This window comes from Bos indicus, chromosome 12, assembly GCF_029378745.1.
Source record: "Bos indicus isolate NIAB-ARS_2022 breed Sahiwal x Tharparkar chromosome 12, NIAB-ARS_B.indTharparkar_mat_pri_1.0, whole genome shotgun sequence".
NCBI classification, from domain to species: domain Eukaryota; kingdom Metazoa; phylum Chordata; class Mammalia; order Artiodactyla; family Bovidae; genus Bos; species Bos indicus.
Window position 1 is genome coordinate 43985009 of NC_091771.1, and position 20378 is coordinate 44005386.

The following is a 20378-nucleotide window of genomic DNA, read 5'->3' on the forward strand; positions in this document are numbered from 1 at the left end:
GTATATACCTGTGGCAGATTCATGTTGATGTATGGCAAAACCAATACAATATTGTAAAGTAATTAACCTTCAATGAAAATAAATAAATTTATATTAAAAAAATAAAACTTTCACTTTGAAAGCATTTTGAAGAATACATATAAAGCAGGAGGTAGATGTCCCCCTCCTGGTAAAGTGATTAGAGATTCATTCCCTGTGAGACAAAACTCCACAATGAGAATATCAGGATAATTAAGAGAGGAGGCTGGGTCATGCCCAGACCACATATTTCTCATTCTCAAAGTCAGGAGACCTCAGTGACCACATATGTGCAAAAAGACTCCTTGGAGGTCAAAGGGGAATGATGTTAATTAATGTCAGGCTACCCATAGGTCTTTCCCATAGGATCCATTTTAGCTAAGAGATGCATGTGCACACATGAGAGGATCCTGAGATATACCAAACTCGGACTGTGAACTAGGCAAATTAAGATGATTGGCCAAAGGAAAGCTGGAAGAAATGAGGCATACCAGTAATTCAAACTTTCATGAGGGTTCAACTCAATGACTTTCTGAGTCCACCTATATGTCTATCCACAGGTACTGTACTCTTTTTCTTCCTATAAGTACTTTACTTGTTTCACTACTTTCCCTCTTCGTGGGAATTCTTTCCTGCAAAGCCATAGAGCTAACACTCTTATCACTGACCATTGGTCTAGTGTCTAAGATCTGCTGCTCTCACTGCTGCAATCCAACCTCAATCTGTGGCTGGGAGCCCAAGCTCCACTTCAAGCCTGTGCAGGCTGAACTCTCCTGAGATCAGGTACATATGAAGAAAGATATCATGGAGTTAAGCAATTAAGATGGAATCTTTTGCAAAAAAATGGTAAAGCATAATCTAAAAACAGTGATAGTATACAGGGAAAGGACACTGAGGGTTTTTTAAAGAAAATGTATGGACTTCCCTGGTGGCTCAGATGGTAAAGAATTCACCTGCAATATGGGAGACCTGGGTTCGATCCCTGGGTTGGGAAGATACCCTGGAGAAGGGAATGTCTACCCACTCCAGTAGTCTAGCCTGGAGAATTCCATGGACAGAGGAGCCTGGTGGGCTATAATCCATGCGGTTGCAAAGAGTTGTACATGACTGAGAGAGGTATCTATAAAAAAAAAAAAAAAAAAGAATCAATTCTCCTAAAAAATTGACCAATAGTGGAAATGGACATGAATCTTTTAAATAGATCTTATTTATTAGCATGAGGTGGAAACTAATGGTCAGAATCAAGTTCATCTTTTCCTGTTGTAACACATGACTATTATGAGTGACTACTCCCTCAGACCAGATTTCAGGTGTTCATTGTGATTAAATATTCATCACTCTCTAAATCCTTACCATATATTTGCCATCTCTTGTTCTTAACCTCCTCTTGAAAAGAGTACAGCACTCATGCTGAATTTGTAGCAAATTGGGAAGTTGTTTAATGGTTTGGAAAACTCCCACAGCTGACTGAATCGAGAATAACACACTCATTATTATTTATGACTGTATTTCCAGGGTCTTTATAGGTCAGCTTATTGAATTCATTGAATATGCTGCTTTTACAGTTCAGCAAAGCCAATTTAGCAGACTACTTTGTGGTAGACAGACTCACAGAAGTGAAAGAAAGCCAATTTCTTTAAATATAAACACATCTTAGAACACCCTTAATTTAGGATAATTTACTGTAAATGAAAATCCAGTGTTTATTGACCTTTGCCATTGAGAATTCCAAACTTTCACAAATAAAACCAGTCAGAACAGTGCATCCCTACATGTTCAGTAGATCATTTTTTCCATGACTTTAATAGCCTTTACTTGAAATAAGTATTCTTCATAAAAGTCAGTGATTCCATGACAGAATTATGTGACTTTATTTACTAATATACTATTGTGACAACCTGCATTGTGAAATTTTAAAATAGGGATATAGAAAGATGGGCTTATAATTTTTTTTTTTAGCATAAAATATTTTTGTGATATATATACCTTTAAATACTATTAGTCCAGGAACAACCACTGGGAAATGCTAGTATAGAGCAATCCATTGAAAATAGTTCAGAGACCCAATGCAGAGGTAATAAGAGGGTTTAATCATAGAAAATGTGCCATATTTTTGTTGCCGTTTTAGTAATTTTGTAATTTCATCCTCAACATTAGCAGTTTTTTCCTGTGGGAAATATGGTATATTTTAGCTTTAAAGATCACATATTTCATTCTTATAGTTATTTAATATGTATTTAATCTGGCCAAGTCTTCAATGAGGCTACCCTGGAGGCTCAGACAGTAAAGAATCTGCCTGCAACAACGGAGACCTGGGTTCAATCTCCTGTGTTGGGAAGATGGCAACCCGCTCTCGTATTCTTGCCTGGAGAATTCCATGGACAGAAGATCCAGGCGGGTTACAGTCCATGGGGTCACAAAGAATTGAACATGACTGAGAGACTAATTACACACACAAGTATTGAATGATATGTAACTCTAAGCTGTCTGAGGTACAAGAAGAAAAATAAAAGTGTTAACCATGGAACTGTGAAGGATTTGAATTTTGCAGAAGTACCACACTTGGAATGTGTACTATGTTTTATTAAAATCCAGATGGAAATAAAATCAATTAAAGAAACTTCTTAACACAATCTATTAAATAATTTTATGTGAAATAATATTTTAAATATTTTGCAAAAGTAAATATGCTTTTAAGTATAGTAGTGCTGGTCAGGAATTCTATAATATATGATAATTTTAAAATAAATAATGAAAATATTAATTTTTTATCTACCTTCTCTTCTGTTTTCACCTTTTGCTTGTCACTGATTAACTCTCACTGCCTTCTCACACAATCCTTATTTAAGTTAGTTATTTTGGCTCCTAATCATAGCAGGAAAATGAGACATATACATGTAGCCCTGTCCTTTGAAACATACCAGAGAAGACTTTACTGATAGACTATAACTTACACAGTATCTATTTTGCAGAAGGAAATAGCACCCCACTCCAGTACTATTGCCTGGAAAATCCCATGGACAGAGGAGCCTGGTAGGCAGTCCATGGGGTTGCAAAGAGTCGGACATGACTGAGTGACTTCCCTTTCACTTTTCACTTTCATGCACTGGGGAAGGAAATGGCAACCCACTCCAGTGTTCTTGCCTGGAGAATCCCAGGGACGGGCGAGCCTGGTGGGCTGCCATCTATGGGGTCACACAAAATCGGACATGACTGAAGTGACTTAGCAGTAGCAGTAGCAGTATCTATTTTAAAAAGTCATTTTTTCAGTTATGTGACATGATGTTCATTTCTAAAAGTTATTTGGAAGAAAAAGAAATATTTTGCTTTAAAGATAATCAAATTTGATTCTTTAAACATCCATTTATTAAATCATTATAACATGCCAAATGTAGATTTTTAGTGGAAAAAAATAAAAATACACCCTCAGAAGTATACCTGAAATATTTAAATGATCACATTAACATTCTTAGATTATTGTTCTATAGTTTTTCTATAATATTGTTCTAAGAATTTTAACATTCTATTAGATTATTGTTCTATAATACACAAATGCATTAAAAAAATACTAAATATTTTCCAGGCAGAATCCCTTTTCCACTATACTTGTCTTTGGGTGATTTAATGAAGTTTCAGTTTCCTCAAGTATAAAGTAAATATCTGCAGTATAATAATAAGTATGTGGTGAAATGATTAAGGATATAATATGCATAAAGCATTTAGTATTATACCAGATACACTGATGGGGAAACATGAGAGACTTTATTTTGGGGGACTCCAAAATCACTGCAGATGGTGACTGCAGCCATGAAATTAAAAGACACTTACTCCTTGGAAGGAAAGTCATGACCAACATAGACAGCATATTAAAAAGCAGAAATATTACTTTTCCAACAAAGGTCCATCTACTCAAGGCTATGGTTTTTCCAGTGGTCATGTATGGATGTGAGAGTTGGACTGTGAAGAAAGCTGAGTGCCGAAGAATTGATGCTTTTCAACTGTGGTGTTGGAAAAGATTCTTGAGAGTCTCTTGGACTGCAAGGAGATCCAACCAGTCCATCCTAAAAGAGATCAGTCCTGGGTGTTCATTGGAAGGACTGATATTGAAGCTGAAACTCCAATACTTTGGCCACCTGATGCGAAGAGCTGGCTCATTGGAAAAGACCCTGATGCTGGGAGGGATTGGGGGCAGGAGGAGAAGGGGACGACAAAGGATGAGATGGTTGGATGGCATCACTGACTCAATGGACATGAGTTTGGGTAGGCTCTGAGAGTTGGCTTTGGACAAGGAGCCACAAAGAGTCAGACACGACTTAGCAACTGAACTGAACTGAACAGCTACACTATATTTTACTACTAAATAAATCATAAAATAGACATCATGACTATGGACAATCTCACTAAAAATAGACATATACAGATTATATATTTAAAATGTATGATTGGCAGTTTAAAACTATAAATAGTATTAATTTTCATTAATTATGTGACATGATGCATTTAAACATAGCATGTATAGAAAGAAATACAATATATAAAAAATATTTAGATAGTTGTAAAGAACATTGAGAAACTGAATACATAATTATATGATCATAAATTTCAAGTAAAACATTTATAAATTACAAAATTTTACTTAATTGTTCATTTTTTATTTGAATTACAATAAAATTAGTCACTGTGGTTTAAATTATCCAGATTTACTCTTGACCTATAACACAGAAAGTTGAGATATTCAGTGTCTGTAATGTCATTTCTGTGCTAGTGTCCTGATGATAGTTTATACTTCAATTTGAGTTAAATGCTTAGACATAAGAGTCAAAAGATATATTTTTTTGTTTGAAAGTTTGTTCTCATGGGTGGAAAAAGTATAATTTTAAAATTAGGATTCCTAAATTTCATTTTACACAAATCTATGAGTTATTAAAGTAAAAATATTACCTAAAATAGTTTTCTTTAATCCTCAAATCTTAGTTTCTATTGGCAAAACATTAGGAGACTGGTTTTGAAAGTCTTTAAGACAATAAAAATCAATAAAAGTAAGGAATGAACGTATTTTATTATGGCATTTTGTAATCATTCACATATCTTTCTTGGAAATTGTGAGAAAATTAATTCAAGGTAATTTATATTGTCCTGATAAGGAAGCTAACAGTAGGTAGAATGTTGGAGTAAACACAACCTGAAATTAACAAGTTAAAAAAAAATCACACAAATATTTCATAAATTATACTCTGGTTCAAAAAATAAATTCTATTGGATGAAGTTAAGTAACAGAGGAGTAACAAATGTTTCTGATAATAGCCATTTATATACTATTTTCATTAACTTAAATTGATCATATGAAAAGTAAATAAAATGTCCAATTTTTAGGAGTTGAATTGGAAAATTTGATGTATATATAAGAAATATTAAATTAACATGTGCTCCATTTTCTTAGTGGTTAAAATATTGAAATTGCATTACACTCAACACCAATAAGATAATGTTCCTTTATATTTTGGAAAGGGAAACATTGGTTCAATAAATTTTGAATATTTTGAATAAATAACAAGTATTTATTATTTTTAACATTAACAGTGTGTTGTTATTTTAATATTATTGAAATGATCATTTATATTTTGCGTGACATCTAGGTACCTTTCACTGAATTCACATGGAAAAGAGTATATGTGCCTAATTCTTTGGATAGTCATCAATGTTAAGCTGCTCTTCTCTAGGGAGTATTTTTTTCTCCATTTTCAGAATCATTAAAATAATAAACTATTTCATTTATCTGATACTCTTGGAAATTATAATTATAGTAGTAATTGTTTCTGCCTTTTGTTTTTTTTTGTTTGTTTATTTTTGTTTTTGTTGTTAAATCTCTAAGCTGTATTGTGACCCCATGGATTGAAGCCCACCCAGTCTCCTCTGTCCCTGAAATTTCTCAGGCAAGAGTACTGGAGTGGGTTGCCATTTCCTTCCCAGGTTCTGTTCTATGTGTTCTCTGTCACGTCTGACTCTTTGCAAGCCCCAAAACTAGGCTCCACTGTCCATGGGATTTTCCAGGCAAGAATAGCGGAATGGGTTGCATTTCCTTCTCCAGGGAATCTTCCCAACCTACGGACTGAACCTATGTATTCTGTATCGGCAAGCAGATTCTTTACCACTGAGTCAGCACATGTGTGACAAATTTTAATTCATTTGTGGTTTCTTCACATAGTTTAAGTTTGCTTCCTTCCCTATTAAGAACACTTTAAATTATTGAGGTTTGCATTGTAATGCTAAAGTTTTTATTTATTTTTTTTATTTTGTTTGTTTTTTAAGTTTGTTGTTGTTGTTTTCTCTTGGTCATTTAAAAGTTGTAAATGATGACTTAGGGGAAAATTACTACAATGGCGGGCTTTCCAGGTGGTGCTAGTGTTAAAGAACCTGTCTGCCAATGCAGGAGACATAAGAGACGTGGCTTCGATCCCTGGGTCAGGAAGATCCCCTAGAGGAAGAAATGGCAAGCAAATTCAGTATCTTTGCCTGTAAAATCCCATGGACAGAGGAGCCTGGCAGGCTACAGACTACAATGGAAGGAATCTATATTTCATAAAATATCTTTTTATTTTTTTGCTGAGCAAATGTCATTCTTCAAGTCATCTTTTGTTTTTCATTAATATACTTTGAATAAATGAAAAGTTCATGAGAGTTTTGAAACATATATTTTTTTTAACATGGGTAGGAATACATTTCTTAATTCTCTGTAAAGTTATCTATGTTGCAGAATTTTGAGCAGGCTTTAATTCTTAGGAAATTAAAACCTATTTTCAAGAATACGGTGTGACTCTCAAAAGGGATATTTCCATCTGCTTGCCCTAAAGTGGAAACTGAAGTCTAATGAAATTAAGTATACTTTCCATGATCAAACACTGAATTGATCCCAGAGTCAATTTAGGATCCACCATTGCATGCTCACCTATGCACTTCTATGTTTTTAATTTTCATAGACAGTTTTCCAATTTGTTTTTCTAAAGCCAATCTTCCCTCTTGTGCATGAAATCCTACCTATGGTAGTACATTCAAAGAAAATATTTGGCAAGGGGGGAGGTACAAAAATGACAGAGAAATAGGAAGGGGAGACCAATTTCTCCCCCACAAATTCATCAAAAGATCCTTTGAATGTTGAGCAACTCTACAAAACAACTTCTGAAAGCTGGCTGAGGATACCACCACCCAGAAAGTCAGCCCAATCTCTTCAAAAGGAGGTAGGACCAAAGATAAAAGACAAAAACAGAGAACAAAAGATTTAGGGATGGAGACCCGTCCTGGGGAGGGAGTTATGAAGAAGGAGAAGTTTCCACACAGTAGGAAACCTCTCACAGGTGTGTTTGTGGGGAGTTTTGGAATCACAGAGGGCAACATAATTGTGAGGGAAAAACACAAAAATAAACCTCAGAATATGTGTGTAATTTAAGCTGCTAGCAGAGAAGTGGCACAAATGCTCACATCCACCACCAGAAAGTGGGGACTGAGCAGGGAGGTGTGAGTTGCATGATTGGTTCTTAGGGTAGGAACAGGGCTTGAAAGCCCTGAGGACAATCTGAAGGAGCTCATGTGAGATAGCAACCCAAACAGTGGGATAGCTAGAGAAACAAAAAAAAATAAAGAAAAGCAAAAGACCTTTGCTGCAAAAGGCTCTAATGCATCACGGTGACCCCTGGTGCACTCTCCCCAGAGGCAGAGAGACAGGCCGGCAACAGCTAAAGACAGAAGGCAAGGGGCCACTGCAATCTTGGCTCCAGAGGCACCAAACTCTGAGCAGTTTCCCAGTTGCTAATCACATTTCCCTGGGACTCTGGACTGGTGACATCTGCCAGGAGTATCACAGCCTGAGATCAGCTCCACCGGGTAGACACACGGAACACCTGGGTTTGTGATCTCATGGCACAACTGGGAAAACAAGCAGCCAGGACCATGGAGGTGAATAAAATGAATGGTAAACCTAGGACACTATGCTCAAAAAGCACCCTAAGCTGTTTGGACCTTGGGACAGCACAAAACTCACAGCCCACCTGTGTACGTGCCCCTGCGGAGCATCCAAGAACCTGAGAGGCTTAGTCCTGAGAACTGGATGAAATGCAGGGCCCACTTGAGACAGTGTCCCTGCAGAGCACTCTAGAGACTGAGCAGTGTAGACCCAGAAAGTACATGTCACCTTGGGCTGTGGCAAGCCAGTGTGGTCCATCCACTGCAAGTACACCCTACACATGCCAGCAGTATTTGTTTGCAATGTCTTTCCCTCCCCACAACATAACTGAATAAATGAGCCTAAGTGGACACCTTCACCCCCTGTATCAGGGCGGAAATTAGACACTGAAGAGACTGGCAAACAGAGGAAGCTAGAATAAACAAAGAAGGGGGAACCGCTCTGGAACTGACAGGTGCAACAGATTAAAACCCTGCATTTAATATTGGTTACTGTGTATTTGAGGGACATCTAAGCAAGAGAGTTCGAGAAAAACATCTATTTCTGCGTTATTGACTATGCCAAAGCCTTTGATTGTGTGGATCACAATCAACTGTGGAAAATTCTTGAAGAGATGGGAATACCAGACCACCTGACCTGCCTCTTGAGAAACCTATATGCAGGTCAGGAAGCAACTGTTAGAACTGGACATGGAACAACAGACTGGTTTCAAATAGGAAAAGGAGTACATCAAGGCTGTATATTGTCACCCTGCTTATTTAACTTATATGCAGAGTACATCATGAGAAATGCTGGGCTGGAAGAAGCACAAGCTGGAATCAAGATTGCCTGGAGAAATATCAATAACCTCAGATATGCATATGACACCACCCTTAAGGCAGAAAGTGAAGAGGAACTAAAAACCCTCTTGATGAAAGTGGAAGTTGGAGAGTAAAAAAGTTGGCTGAAAGCTCAACATTCAGAAAACGAAGATCATGGCATCTGGTCCCATCACTTCATGGGAAATAGATGGGGAAACAGTGGAAACAGTGTCAGACTTTATTTTTTGGGGTTCCAAAATCACTGCAGATGGTGACTGCAGCCATGAAATTAAAAGACACTTACTTCTTGGGAGGAAAGTTATGACCAACCTAGATAGCATATTCAAAAGCAGAGACATTACTTTGCCAACAAAGGTTTGTTTAGTCAAGGCTATGGTTTTTCCAGTGGTCATGTATGGATGTGAGAGTTGGACTGTGAAGAAGGCTGAGCGCCGAAGAATTGATGCTTTGAACTGTGGTGCTGGAGAAGACTCTTGAGAGTCCCTTGGACTGCAAGGAGATCCAACCAGTCCATTCTGAAGGAGATCAGCCCTGGTATTTCTTTGGAAGAATGATGCTAAAGCTGAAACTCCAGTACTTTGGCCACCTCATGTGAAGAGTTGACTCATTGGAAAGACTCTGATGCTGGGAGGGATTGGGGGCAGGAGGAGAAGGGGATGACAGAGGATGAGATGGCTGGATGGCATCACTGACTCGATGGACATGAATCTGAGTGAACTCTGGGAGTTGGTGATGGACAGGGAGGCCTGGCATGCTGCGATTCATGGAGTCGCAAAGAGTCGGACACAATTGAGGTACTGAACTGAACTGAACTAATAGACACTGAGAACAAGTACAAGTGGAAAAAAGGGACTATCTGACAATTAACTGACCCCACACTGTCCACAATGGCTCCAGAGAATTCCTATATATATTTTTGTTAATATCAATTCTTAATATTTAACTTTTGACTATTACCTTTAAAAAAACCTATTAAAAAAAACAAATTCCATATATATATTTTTTTTTAATTTTTTGGTTTATTATGCTTTGTATTTTATATACTGTATATTTGAGAGTCCAGCCTCTATTCTAGGTTTTTTAATATTTACTTTTTGATATTTGTTATAAATTTTGTACTTCTAAGGATCTAATCTTCGCTATCCGTTTTCATTTAAGGATTTGATTATTGGCTGGATTGCTCTCTCTCCTTTTGAGTCTCCCTTTTTTCCTCCAGGTCATTGCTATCCCCCTCTTCCCTCTTCTCTATATAACTCTGTGAATCTCTCTGTGTGTTCCTGGTTGTGGAGGATTGTTTCACCAATAAACTAGGTGTTTTATCTTCTCTGCTATAAAGATGAAGCAATCTTGAGACTACTGTAAAAGAAGGACTGAAAGTGAGAGTCAGAAGGCTTAACTCCAAAACTTTAGAACATTAGAGAACTTCTGACTCCAGGGAACATTAATAGACAAGAACTCATCCAAATATCACCACACCTACACGAAACCAAGCTCCACCCAAGAACCAACAAGTTCCAATGTAAGACACACCACACTAATTCTTCAGAAAAACAGGAACACAACTCTGAACATTAAAAGATGGGCTCCTCAAAGCCATGCCAAACCCAGAGACACCCCAAAACTAAATACTGGACACTTCAGTGCACTCCAGAGAGAAGAGATCCAGCCTCACCCCCCAGAACACAGAAGCAAGCTCTGTGATTGCTTCTGTGGAAACCTTGACAAGTGATTAGTCCAATTCCACCCACAGGGAGCAGAATTCACAATGAATAACTTCCAGCCTGCAGAAAGGGCACCCCAAACACAGCAATCTAAGCAAAATTAAAAGGCAGAGAAATATTCAGAAGGTGAAGGAGCATGGTAAAAACCCATCAAATCAAACAAAAGAGGAGGATACAGGGAGTCTACCTGATAAATAATTCAGAACAATGATAGTCAAGATGATCCAAAATCTTGAAAACAAAATGGAGATACAAATAAATAGATGAGAGACAAGTACTGAGAAGATACAATAAATGGTTAACAAAGAACTAGAAGAAACAAAGAAGAATCAATCAACAATGAATAATGCAGTAACTGAGATCAAAAGTGCTCTGGAGGGAAACAATAGAATAACTGAGGCAGAAGATAGTATAAGTGAGGTGGAAGATAGAATGGTGGAAATAAATGAAGCAGAGAGGAGAAAAGAATTAAAAGAAATGAGAACAATCTAAGAGACCTCTAGGACAATGTTAAACCCTCTAACATTTGAATCATAGGTGTCTCAAAAAAAGAAGACAAAAATAAAGGGCATGAGAAAATACTTAAGGAGATAATAATCAAAAACATCCCTAATATGAGGAAAGAAATAGCTACCCAAATCCAAGAAACCCAGAGATTTCCAAAACAGGATAAACCCAAGGCAAAACACCCAAGACACATATTGATCAAGCTAACAAAGGTCAAACACAAACAGCAAATATTAAAAGCATCAAGGGAAAAGCAATAAATAACACACAAGGGGATCCCCATAAAGATAACAGCTGATATTTCAATAGAAACTCTTCAGGTCAGAAGAGAATGGCAGGATATACCTAAAGTGATGAAAGAGAAAAACCTACAACCAAGATTACTATACCCAGTAAGGACCTCATTAAAATACTAAGGAGAAATGAAAAGCTTTACAGACAAGCAAAAATTGAGAGAATTTAGCACCACCAAACCAACTCTTCAACAAATGCTAAAGGGTTTTCTCTAGACAGGAAAAACAGTAAGGTTTATTAAAGCAAACCCAAAACAGCAAAGTAAATGGGGGTTCAGGATGGGGAGCACGTGTATACCTGAAATTTTTTTTAATTAAAAAAATAAATAAATAAATAAATAAATTGTATTGGTGAAGGGTTTTTCATTTGTTGAGCCAATGTTTGTTGCTAAGTCTCCATATCCCCTGCCCTTACACACATTAATGAATATATAGAAGAAATAAGTATTAACTTTTGATATTAATCACGTTAGACCTTAGGCTAAGTAAATTCTTTCCTTAACTAAAACCCACTATACCCTCACCCTGTAGGAATGTAACTTTATTTGGGTGGCGTCTGTTTTGAGAATAATCACCCCTGGAGAAATAAGTGTCCTGGTTGACTGACCGCTGTCACAAGGAGAGGGTCATAAATTGTCAGCAGGCCCCCCTGGCCAGAAGATAATGTAACACCCCTAAGACCTCTGTATACATTTGTATGAAGCACCTGACTTTGATAAAAGTCAGGACTGCTGACCCCGCATGACTTTTGCATAACATCTCAGTCAGTGTATAAAAGTAGACCATGGAAAATAAAGAATTGGGATCAGTTTCTCGAAATACTGGTCTCCCCATGTCGCTCTCTCTCTCACTCTGGCTGAGTCTCCATCTGGAGCGCGGAACCCGCCATGCTTACTAATTATGCCTGGGCTTCTAAGATCCGACCGGGGAGGCCTCAGTGTCTCCTCTCCTTCGGGAGAACGGAAGGACGCCTGCAGCCTACATAAGTGGCGCAAACTTCTTGTCTTGAAGTTTTATTGGTCTCCCGTGTAAACCAAGCTACTCAGCCTCTTTTCTCCACTGAATTTTCCTACTGAGCTATCCTCATCCTATTACTCTTTATATCTTTGATAAAATATTTAAATAAATAGGTCGCTGACGCCATCCCCGCTTCGAATACCCTGGATCAGCCGGGGCAGGACCCCGGCAGAGGAATTGAAATATGCTTAAGTGAAGTTGGTTAACTGCTTCATGATTATATTAATAAAAGCAAACTCTTACTGTAGTCTACATTTATGCTTTGGCTCTAATCAATCTTTTAACATGTTTTATTTTCTGCTAAAACTTCCGTCATTGTGTTTACTTTTCTATTTACTTTAGAATTTCTCTGTGTGTGTGCACTCACTAAATAGAAAAAGAAACTGCTAACAATATAAAAACTTATAGGTTATTTAGTTTAACTTTACCCTAGAAGCACATATTCCTCCCCCCCCCCTTATTTTTTTTTAATTTTAAACATTGCTAAATCTCCTTTGCCTTTGCATTCTTGTCTTGGTCAGTAGTTTATTATGTTTTGCTTAATAATATTATAAGCAGCTCATATCTGGCCTTCCAAATATTGGTCTGTCACTAACCTGAAATGTATCATTTAAATCTACAGGAATTATAAAAAGATAAGTCAAATTCTCCTCTCAAATCTCCCTGAAAAATCAACCCAAGGACTATTTCTTTTTAAAATAAACCCCTACCACCCTAGGAAAATGTAGCTTCTTCTTCCTTTAAATATTTTTAGTATTTTAAAATATTATATATTATGTAATTTTATGTACATATATATGAATCTGGTGAAGAATCTGCCTGCAATGCAGGAGACCCTAGTTTAATTCCTGGTCAGGAAGATCCTCTGCAGAAGGGAATGGTACCCAGTCTATCTAGTATTCTTGCCTGGAAAATTCCATGGACAGAGGACCCTGGCAGGCTACAATCAATGGGGTCACAAAGAGTTGGACATGACTGATTGACTGACACTTTCACTTTCAAATATGCGTATAATATATATTATGTATAATACAATATATATATATTATATTATTGCATTATTATTACATATATTTACATATTATTACATATTACAATATAATATGTGATATTATATGTATGTAAATACATATGATATGTATGTAAAATACATGTAATGTGTATGTAAAATAATATGTGATTACATATTTTTACAATATACATTATTACATATAATAATATATTATATTGTATATGTATATAATGTATATACATATACAATACATATATTGCATATGTATATAATGTATATATATGTGTATAATGTATATATATATGTATATAATGTATATAATATATGTACATATTATATATGTATATAAAATACATATAATATGTATGTAAAATAATATGTAATTACATATTATTACAATATACATTATTACATATAATAATATATTATATTGTATATATAATACAATATTATACATATAATATATAATATGTATAATACAATATTATGTATTCATTTGTTAAAAGATAATAATAATATTTACTACATAGGGATATTATAGACATTAAATGAGATAAGTTCGGTGACTAAAGAAAGAAAGAAAGAAATGTATGTTAGTTCCAATTCCCTCACTCTTCCTTTCCCAGCCTTTTTTATAAGAATCTTAAGAATTTCTATATTCAGAACATTTTAATGATCTTCCAGGTTAGACAGTAAATAAGGAAAGAACGTATACTCACAGTAGAAATGTCTCTGTATATGTTCATATCTAGCCAGCCTAGATTTGCAGGGAAACTGGATTTTTCACTAGTTCTATGACTTTGAAAAATCACTTAACTTTTTTGAACCTGTTTATCTCTCTGCACATTATCTTGCAATTGTGCTTTTTAAGATTAGAAATATTGTGTGGAAAGTGCTTATAAAGGCATGTAATTAATTAATTAATATTATATCTAAAGACACTCTTTTTATGAAAAGAAAATGTGTTTTACTCTTTCCTCCTGCACATCTATTGCTTGAAAATATACATAAACTTATGTTTATAATGCTCCCAGTTTGAGAGATGAGGAATGGAAAGTAGATAAATGATGCGTTTATGTCTATCAGGCACTGTGATAAAAGGTAAAAGTGTTTACTAGTTAGTTTTAGGAAAACACAATAATGATTTATTTTCTGATGTTATTAAATATTGCTTCACTAATCAAAGTAAAGCAGTTGTACCAATCAGAATTTAAAAACTATGTAATGCATAGGCTTAGGAACAAATAAGCCAATAGAATGTACATCTTTGTTCTGATGTAACAGTGAAGAAGATAAAAAAATATATAGAGATGTAAATGTAGGAGGAACTCCCACTCTTAATGACAAAAGAGTGGACAAAAGGCATATTGTGAAAAGATGGGATTCTGGTCATGTTTTTGGCCTCCTCTGGTATGTGTCCTATTATATATAATGATTTTTGAGCACCAATTTGATTCCAAGCTCCCTACATTTCAACAAAAAAGCTGAAATGGGTGGGCAGGATCAAAGTGATGAATTACCACATCATCTATCATAAGTTAATGGCTATCTACTTGCTTTGGCTACTGGTGATCATTGGCCATTTCTATTCAGAAAGAAGATGTCGATGCTCTGAGATTATCTGGTATCAGAACTTATCTGGGATCTAGAAAAATCCAGTGCATGGCTTTGCAATCCATTCTTTGTCCAGTTACTAAAATGCCTGTTCAGTTCAGTTAATTCAGTCAGTCGTGTCCGACTCTTTGCAACCCTGTGGATGACAGCACACCAGGCCTCCCTATCCATCACCAACTTCTGGAGTTTACTCAAACTCATGTCCATTGAATCAGTGATTCCATCCAACCATCTCATCCTCTGTCATCCCCTTCTCCTCCCACCTTCAATCTTCCCTAGCATCAGGGTCTTTTCAAATGAGTTGGCTATTTTTGTCAGGTTGCTGAAATATTGGAGTTTCAGCTTCAACATCAGTCCTTCCAATGAACACCCAGGACTGATTTTCTTTAGGATGGAATGGTTGGATCTCCTTGCAGTCCAAGGGACTCTCAAGAGTCTTCTCCAACACCACAGTTCAAAACCATTAATTCTTCGGCACTCAGCTTTCTTTACAGTCCAAATCTCACATCCATACATGACTACAGGAAAAATCAAAGTTTTGACTAAATGGACCTTTGTTGGCAAAGTAATATCTCTGCTTTTTAATATAATGTCTCTGCTTTTTAATATACTGTCTAGGTTGGTTATAACTTTCCTTCTGAGGAGTGTCTTAATTTCATGGCTGCAATCACCATCTGCAGTGATTTTGAAGCCCCCAAAAATAAAGTCTCTCACTGTTTCCACTGTTTCTCCATCTATTTGCCTTGAAGTGATGGGACCAGATGCTATGATCTTTGTTCTCTGAATGTTGAGCTTTAAGCCAACTTTTTCACTTTCCTCTTTCACTTCATCAAGAGGCTCTTTAGTTCTTCTTTACTTTCTGCCATAAGGATGGCATCATCTGCCTATCTGAGGTTATTGATATTTCTCCCGGCAATCTTGATTCCAGCTTGTGCTTCTTCCAGCCCAGCATTTCTCATGATGTATTCTCATATAAGTTAAATAAGCCGGGTGACAATATACACCCTTGCTGTACTCCTCTTCCTGTTTGGAACCAGTCTTTGTTCCATGTCCAGTTCTAACTGTTGCTTCCTGACCTGCATACAGGTTTCTCAAGGGGTAGGTCAGGTGGTCTGGTATTCCTATCTCTTTCAGAATTTTCCACAGTTTATTGTGATCCATAAAGTCAAAGGCTTTGGCATAGTCAATAAAGCAGATAGGATAAATTTGCATAATTCATTTAGGTGGGATTTCCATAAATTTTCTCTTTTCTTTTACTTTATTTGAGTAGCCAAATGAAATACAATTGTTACTTTCTTCATAAATGTTCATTTATTTCCCAGTTTTGGCACAATGTTGTTGTTGTTTTTGTCTTAACTTTCCATTCTTAATCTGTGATCCTACTTCCCTCTCTCTTCACTTTTTACAACAGGTTATGCTTGTCTATTGTTTCCTGATTTTCTAATTCCCTATCTTACATTTTTAGTATTATGTGAATTGTTGAAAATGTCAATGGTGATTTGGATTCAAATGGACAGGCTCCTAATAAACCTCCTAATAAACCATACAAAATATACACCCACAAACACACAATATTATCTATCATTTCAGAGGACAGAGCCCACCTTCAAACTTATGTTTGGATACCCTGAAATGCCAGACACCCTGAGTTAACAATGCTATTCATGGATGATTTTTCAACATTAGAAGTTATTTTACAGACACGAGACTCTGAATCAGGGAAAATTAATTATGCTTTTTCTTATAAGTTGAATGAACTTGGTATTTTATCATATCACCTGTGTCCTGCATAACTCATCAAAAAAATGAGGTGGATCATACATTTGGTGTGTGGATTTTCTTTAGTTCCAATTATAAAAGATTTCATAGTCCCAGTTGCCAAATGCTGTTTATTCAAAATTCTCTGCCATTCAGTAATATATCTTATCCTTCTATAAAGGTTTTAAATCTCATGCTTTGAGCTTTTAAGAATATTCTAGGGAGATATATTTTTCAGAAAATGATCATGCTATTGTATCTTACGTTAGTAAGCTAGATACTAGACAGACAGGTAGTTAGATCGATCATGAAAACAGGGAGGTGGAGAATTAATAATTGCAATATTCTAAAAATCTTTAAAATGTTCTATTGATATTAAGTACTTTACCTATATTATCTAATTTGAGCCTCATAAAATTTTTGTGTGGTAGTATAATTTGATTTGATAAAGAAATTAAACTTCAGAGAAATTGACATTCCTACAGTCATACAGGCATTATTAAGTAAGTGGCAGATTTGGGAATCAGAACCATCACCCATCAAATAATAGTAAAACATTGGCTGTAATATTTAATTTTAGCACAGAATTTTTCAGTTGGTCTTAGCTACAAAAACAGCGTCTAATTACCTGAGGTGGAAGGAGCGGCAGTCTTATGAAGGCCAGAAGCATACTCAAGTCATTGCATCTCCTCTGCATGTCATATTTGACCCACATCATTAATGCATGGAAGATGGTTTCTTCATCAGGAACATTGACGTCATCACTGGCCAGGAGTTTATGGAGCTCCTCAGCTGGAAGCAGTAGAAACTCTTGATTTCTTATAACTTCCATTATGTTTTCCTAGAGGGAGAGAAATAGTTTGGCATAAAGTTAGCCTCAGTTTTATTTAGCTAGCAAAGCCTCCCAGAAAGAAATGAGAAAAGTAGTCAATAACCTTTGATTTCATTATAACATAATCCTTGAGACATAATCCTTCAGAAGCGAGAAGCTGTTAAGATGAAAGCATTGTAATTGTAATTGGAGTGTAAATGTATCTGAGAGAGCACAGATCTTGTAATAACTGGAGGATTATAACATTGAGCTTTGTTATGCAGGCAGAATGTACTAAGTGATTAAATGTTCAAGTTTCAAGTGGACTACTATGTAAGATTTCGTGAATATGAAAAAATAGCATTTCAATTTATTAAAAGCTTGACTATATATACATCAATCAGAAAGTGGGAATAAAATTACTCAGATCTAACACTATAAGATGCATCACTGTTTATTCAAAAGGGAAAAAAGAGAACAGAGCATAAAAAGTCACAAAATCCCATATATTTCACCTTCTTAATAGCTCTCAAACCTCTCTCCTGACAGTTTCTCTGACTCAATTTAGATTCCCATTTATTTTCTAGCAGATTGCTGCCATATCCTCTAATGACTCTGCCTGACTCTATCCTTAGCTTCTCTAGTGGTCCCACTGTACTGTTGTGAGAAGGGTATTTCTAAAACATAAATGTGCTCTTGACACTATTCTAAAGTTTCGCTGTGTTTTGTCTTGTTTTGGTTCAAATCTTTTGGTTAAGCATATTGGTTCTTTATAACCTGACCTCTTCCTGATTCTAAACATTATGTTTCCAAACTTTCTGGCACTTCTGCCACAAAATTACTCATTAGATTTGCCTTATTCTCACTCCATTGCTTAAAATGGCTATTAGCCACCTTTGTTATCCTAATTGCTTTCAGTTTTCAAGATTCAGTTCAAAAACTAAATATGGATATGTATATCTATATCCATATATATATGGATATGCATATCTCTCTATATATATATCAAGACCTCTCTGTTCACTCCCATTTGATCTGGCTGCCCTGTCTTATATGCATGCACAGTGTATGTACATGATATATCAGTTACCAAAGTTCTGCATAATCTTTGATGTACTTAGGGATCTTATCACAAACTTTGAGCTCCTTGAGACAAAGACTTTGAATTAACCTTTTATATCTAGATTCTGGAACACAGCCAGTGAACAGTACAGATTTATTGAATACATATATTTATGATCTTAGAGAAAAATAAATTTGGAGATAATGAACTTCAGCGCAGTGTTTTTCAAACACTTTTTAAAAACTGCTTGTTGAAAATCTCACATTTCATCACAGTGTCTTATGTGTCTAATAAATGGTAAGAGAAGACAGAGATTTGACTGTTGGCCTTTACTTTTGTTCCACATTCCTCCATGTCTCCTGAGACAACCCCAAGGAAGATAACTAAGACTTCTCAGTTTTAAAGCTGCAAAGGTGACATAAATCTCTAAAGGATTATTTTTTTAATGTAAAACCTGAAGTAGTGGCACTTCTCTTCCCCCAAAACCTTGGTGACTTGGTTTCCTGCTAAAACATAGCAGAGAGGCAGCAAGTGCTGATTAATCTGTTTGTCAGAGCAAATTCAAACCTGTTTGCTCAAGACCTGACCCATGTTGTGAATGTATTCTTAGAATCAATTCCAAGGCTTGAAGGGCCTTCAGCTTTCACAAAAGCAAATCAACTTTTACTTTCAGATCTTTAGCTATTTTTTTCTTACATTTGACCTAGTAGAATAGCCTATTCCATGAAGTAATTTTGCTCCCTGTGTTTCCTGTGTGCCTAATACAATACTGTGAAAATTCAAAAATCTTTATCGTGAAAGCTATGTTTTTGTCCAGTAGTAGTAGTAATTTTAGTGGCTTGATTGTGGCTGACTCTTTGCAACCCTATGGACTGTAGCCCACCAGGCTTCTCAATCTGTGGCACTCTCCAGGCAAGAATACAGGAGTGGGTTGCATTCAGATGTGAGAATTGGACCATAAAGAAGGCTGAGAGCTGAAGAACTGATGTTCCTGAAATGTGGTGCTGGAGAAGACTCTTGAGAATCCCTTGGACAGCAAGGGGATCAAACCAGTCAATCCTAAAGGAAATCAACTCTGAATATTCATTGGAAGAAATGATGCTTAAGCAGAAGCATACTTTGGCCATCTGATGTGAAGAGTTGACTTATTGGAAAAGACTCTGAAGCTGGGAAAGACTGAGGACAGAAAGAAAAGGGCGTGGCAGAGGATGAGATGATCTGATGGCATGATTGACTTAATGGACATGAGTTTGAGCAAACTCTGGCTGATAGTGAAGGATAGGTAAGCCTGGCATACTGCAGTCTGTGAGGTTGCAAAGAGTCAGACACAACTGAGCAAGTGAACAACAGCAACAAAATAGAACCCACTTGCCAATGCAGGAGACATAAGAGATAAGGGTTTGATTCTTGGGTCAAGAAGATCCCTGGAGGAGGGCAAAGGACCCACTTCAGTTTTGTCTCTTGGAGAATCCCATGGACAGAAGGGTCTGGCAGGCTATAGTCTCAAACAGTCAGAAATGACTGAAGCAACTTAGTATGCACGTATGCATGATACTTGTTTACTAAATGAGCCAAGTGTGTGCTCTGAGATTTAGTACCACCGAATTTCTCTAAAGAGCTTCAATAAGATAAAGAAGTTTCCGAAGAATCTTTGAAAGAATTTTTGTTCATCTATTATTCCAGTTACTCAAAAATCTATGCCTTTTTTAAACTACACACGAAATTGTATAGCTAGACCATCAGTATATAGTGAGGAGTGCCATAAAAATCAGCTCTGTGAAACTTT

General features: G+C 36.2%; 1 protein-coding gene across 1 annotated transcript in view; it reads right to left on the reverse strand.

Moving 5' to 3' along the window:
• KLHL1 (kelch like family member 1) overlaps positions 1–20378 on the reverse strand; it is a 529220-nt gene that overhangs the window by 188962 nt on the left and 319880 nt on the right. Inside the window, exon 5 of the mRNA XM_019971873.2 lies at positions 17347–17559. Coding sequence (XP_019827432.2) covers positions 17347–17559 — 213 coding nt within the window. The remainder of the gene's footprint in view (positions 1–17346; positions 17560–20378) is intronic.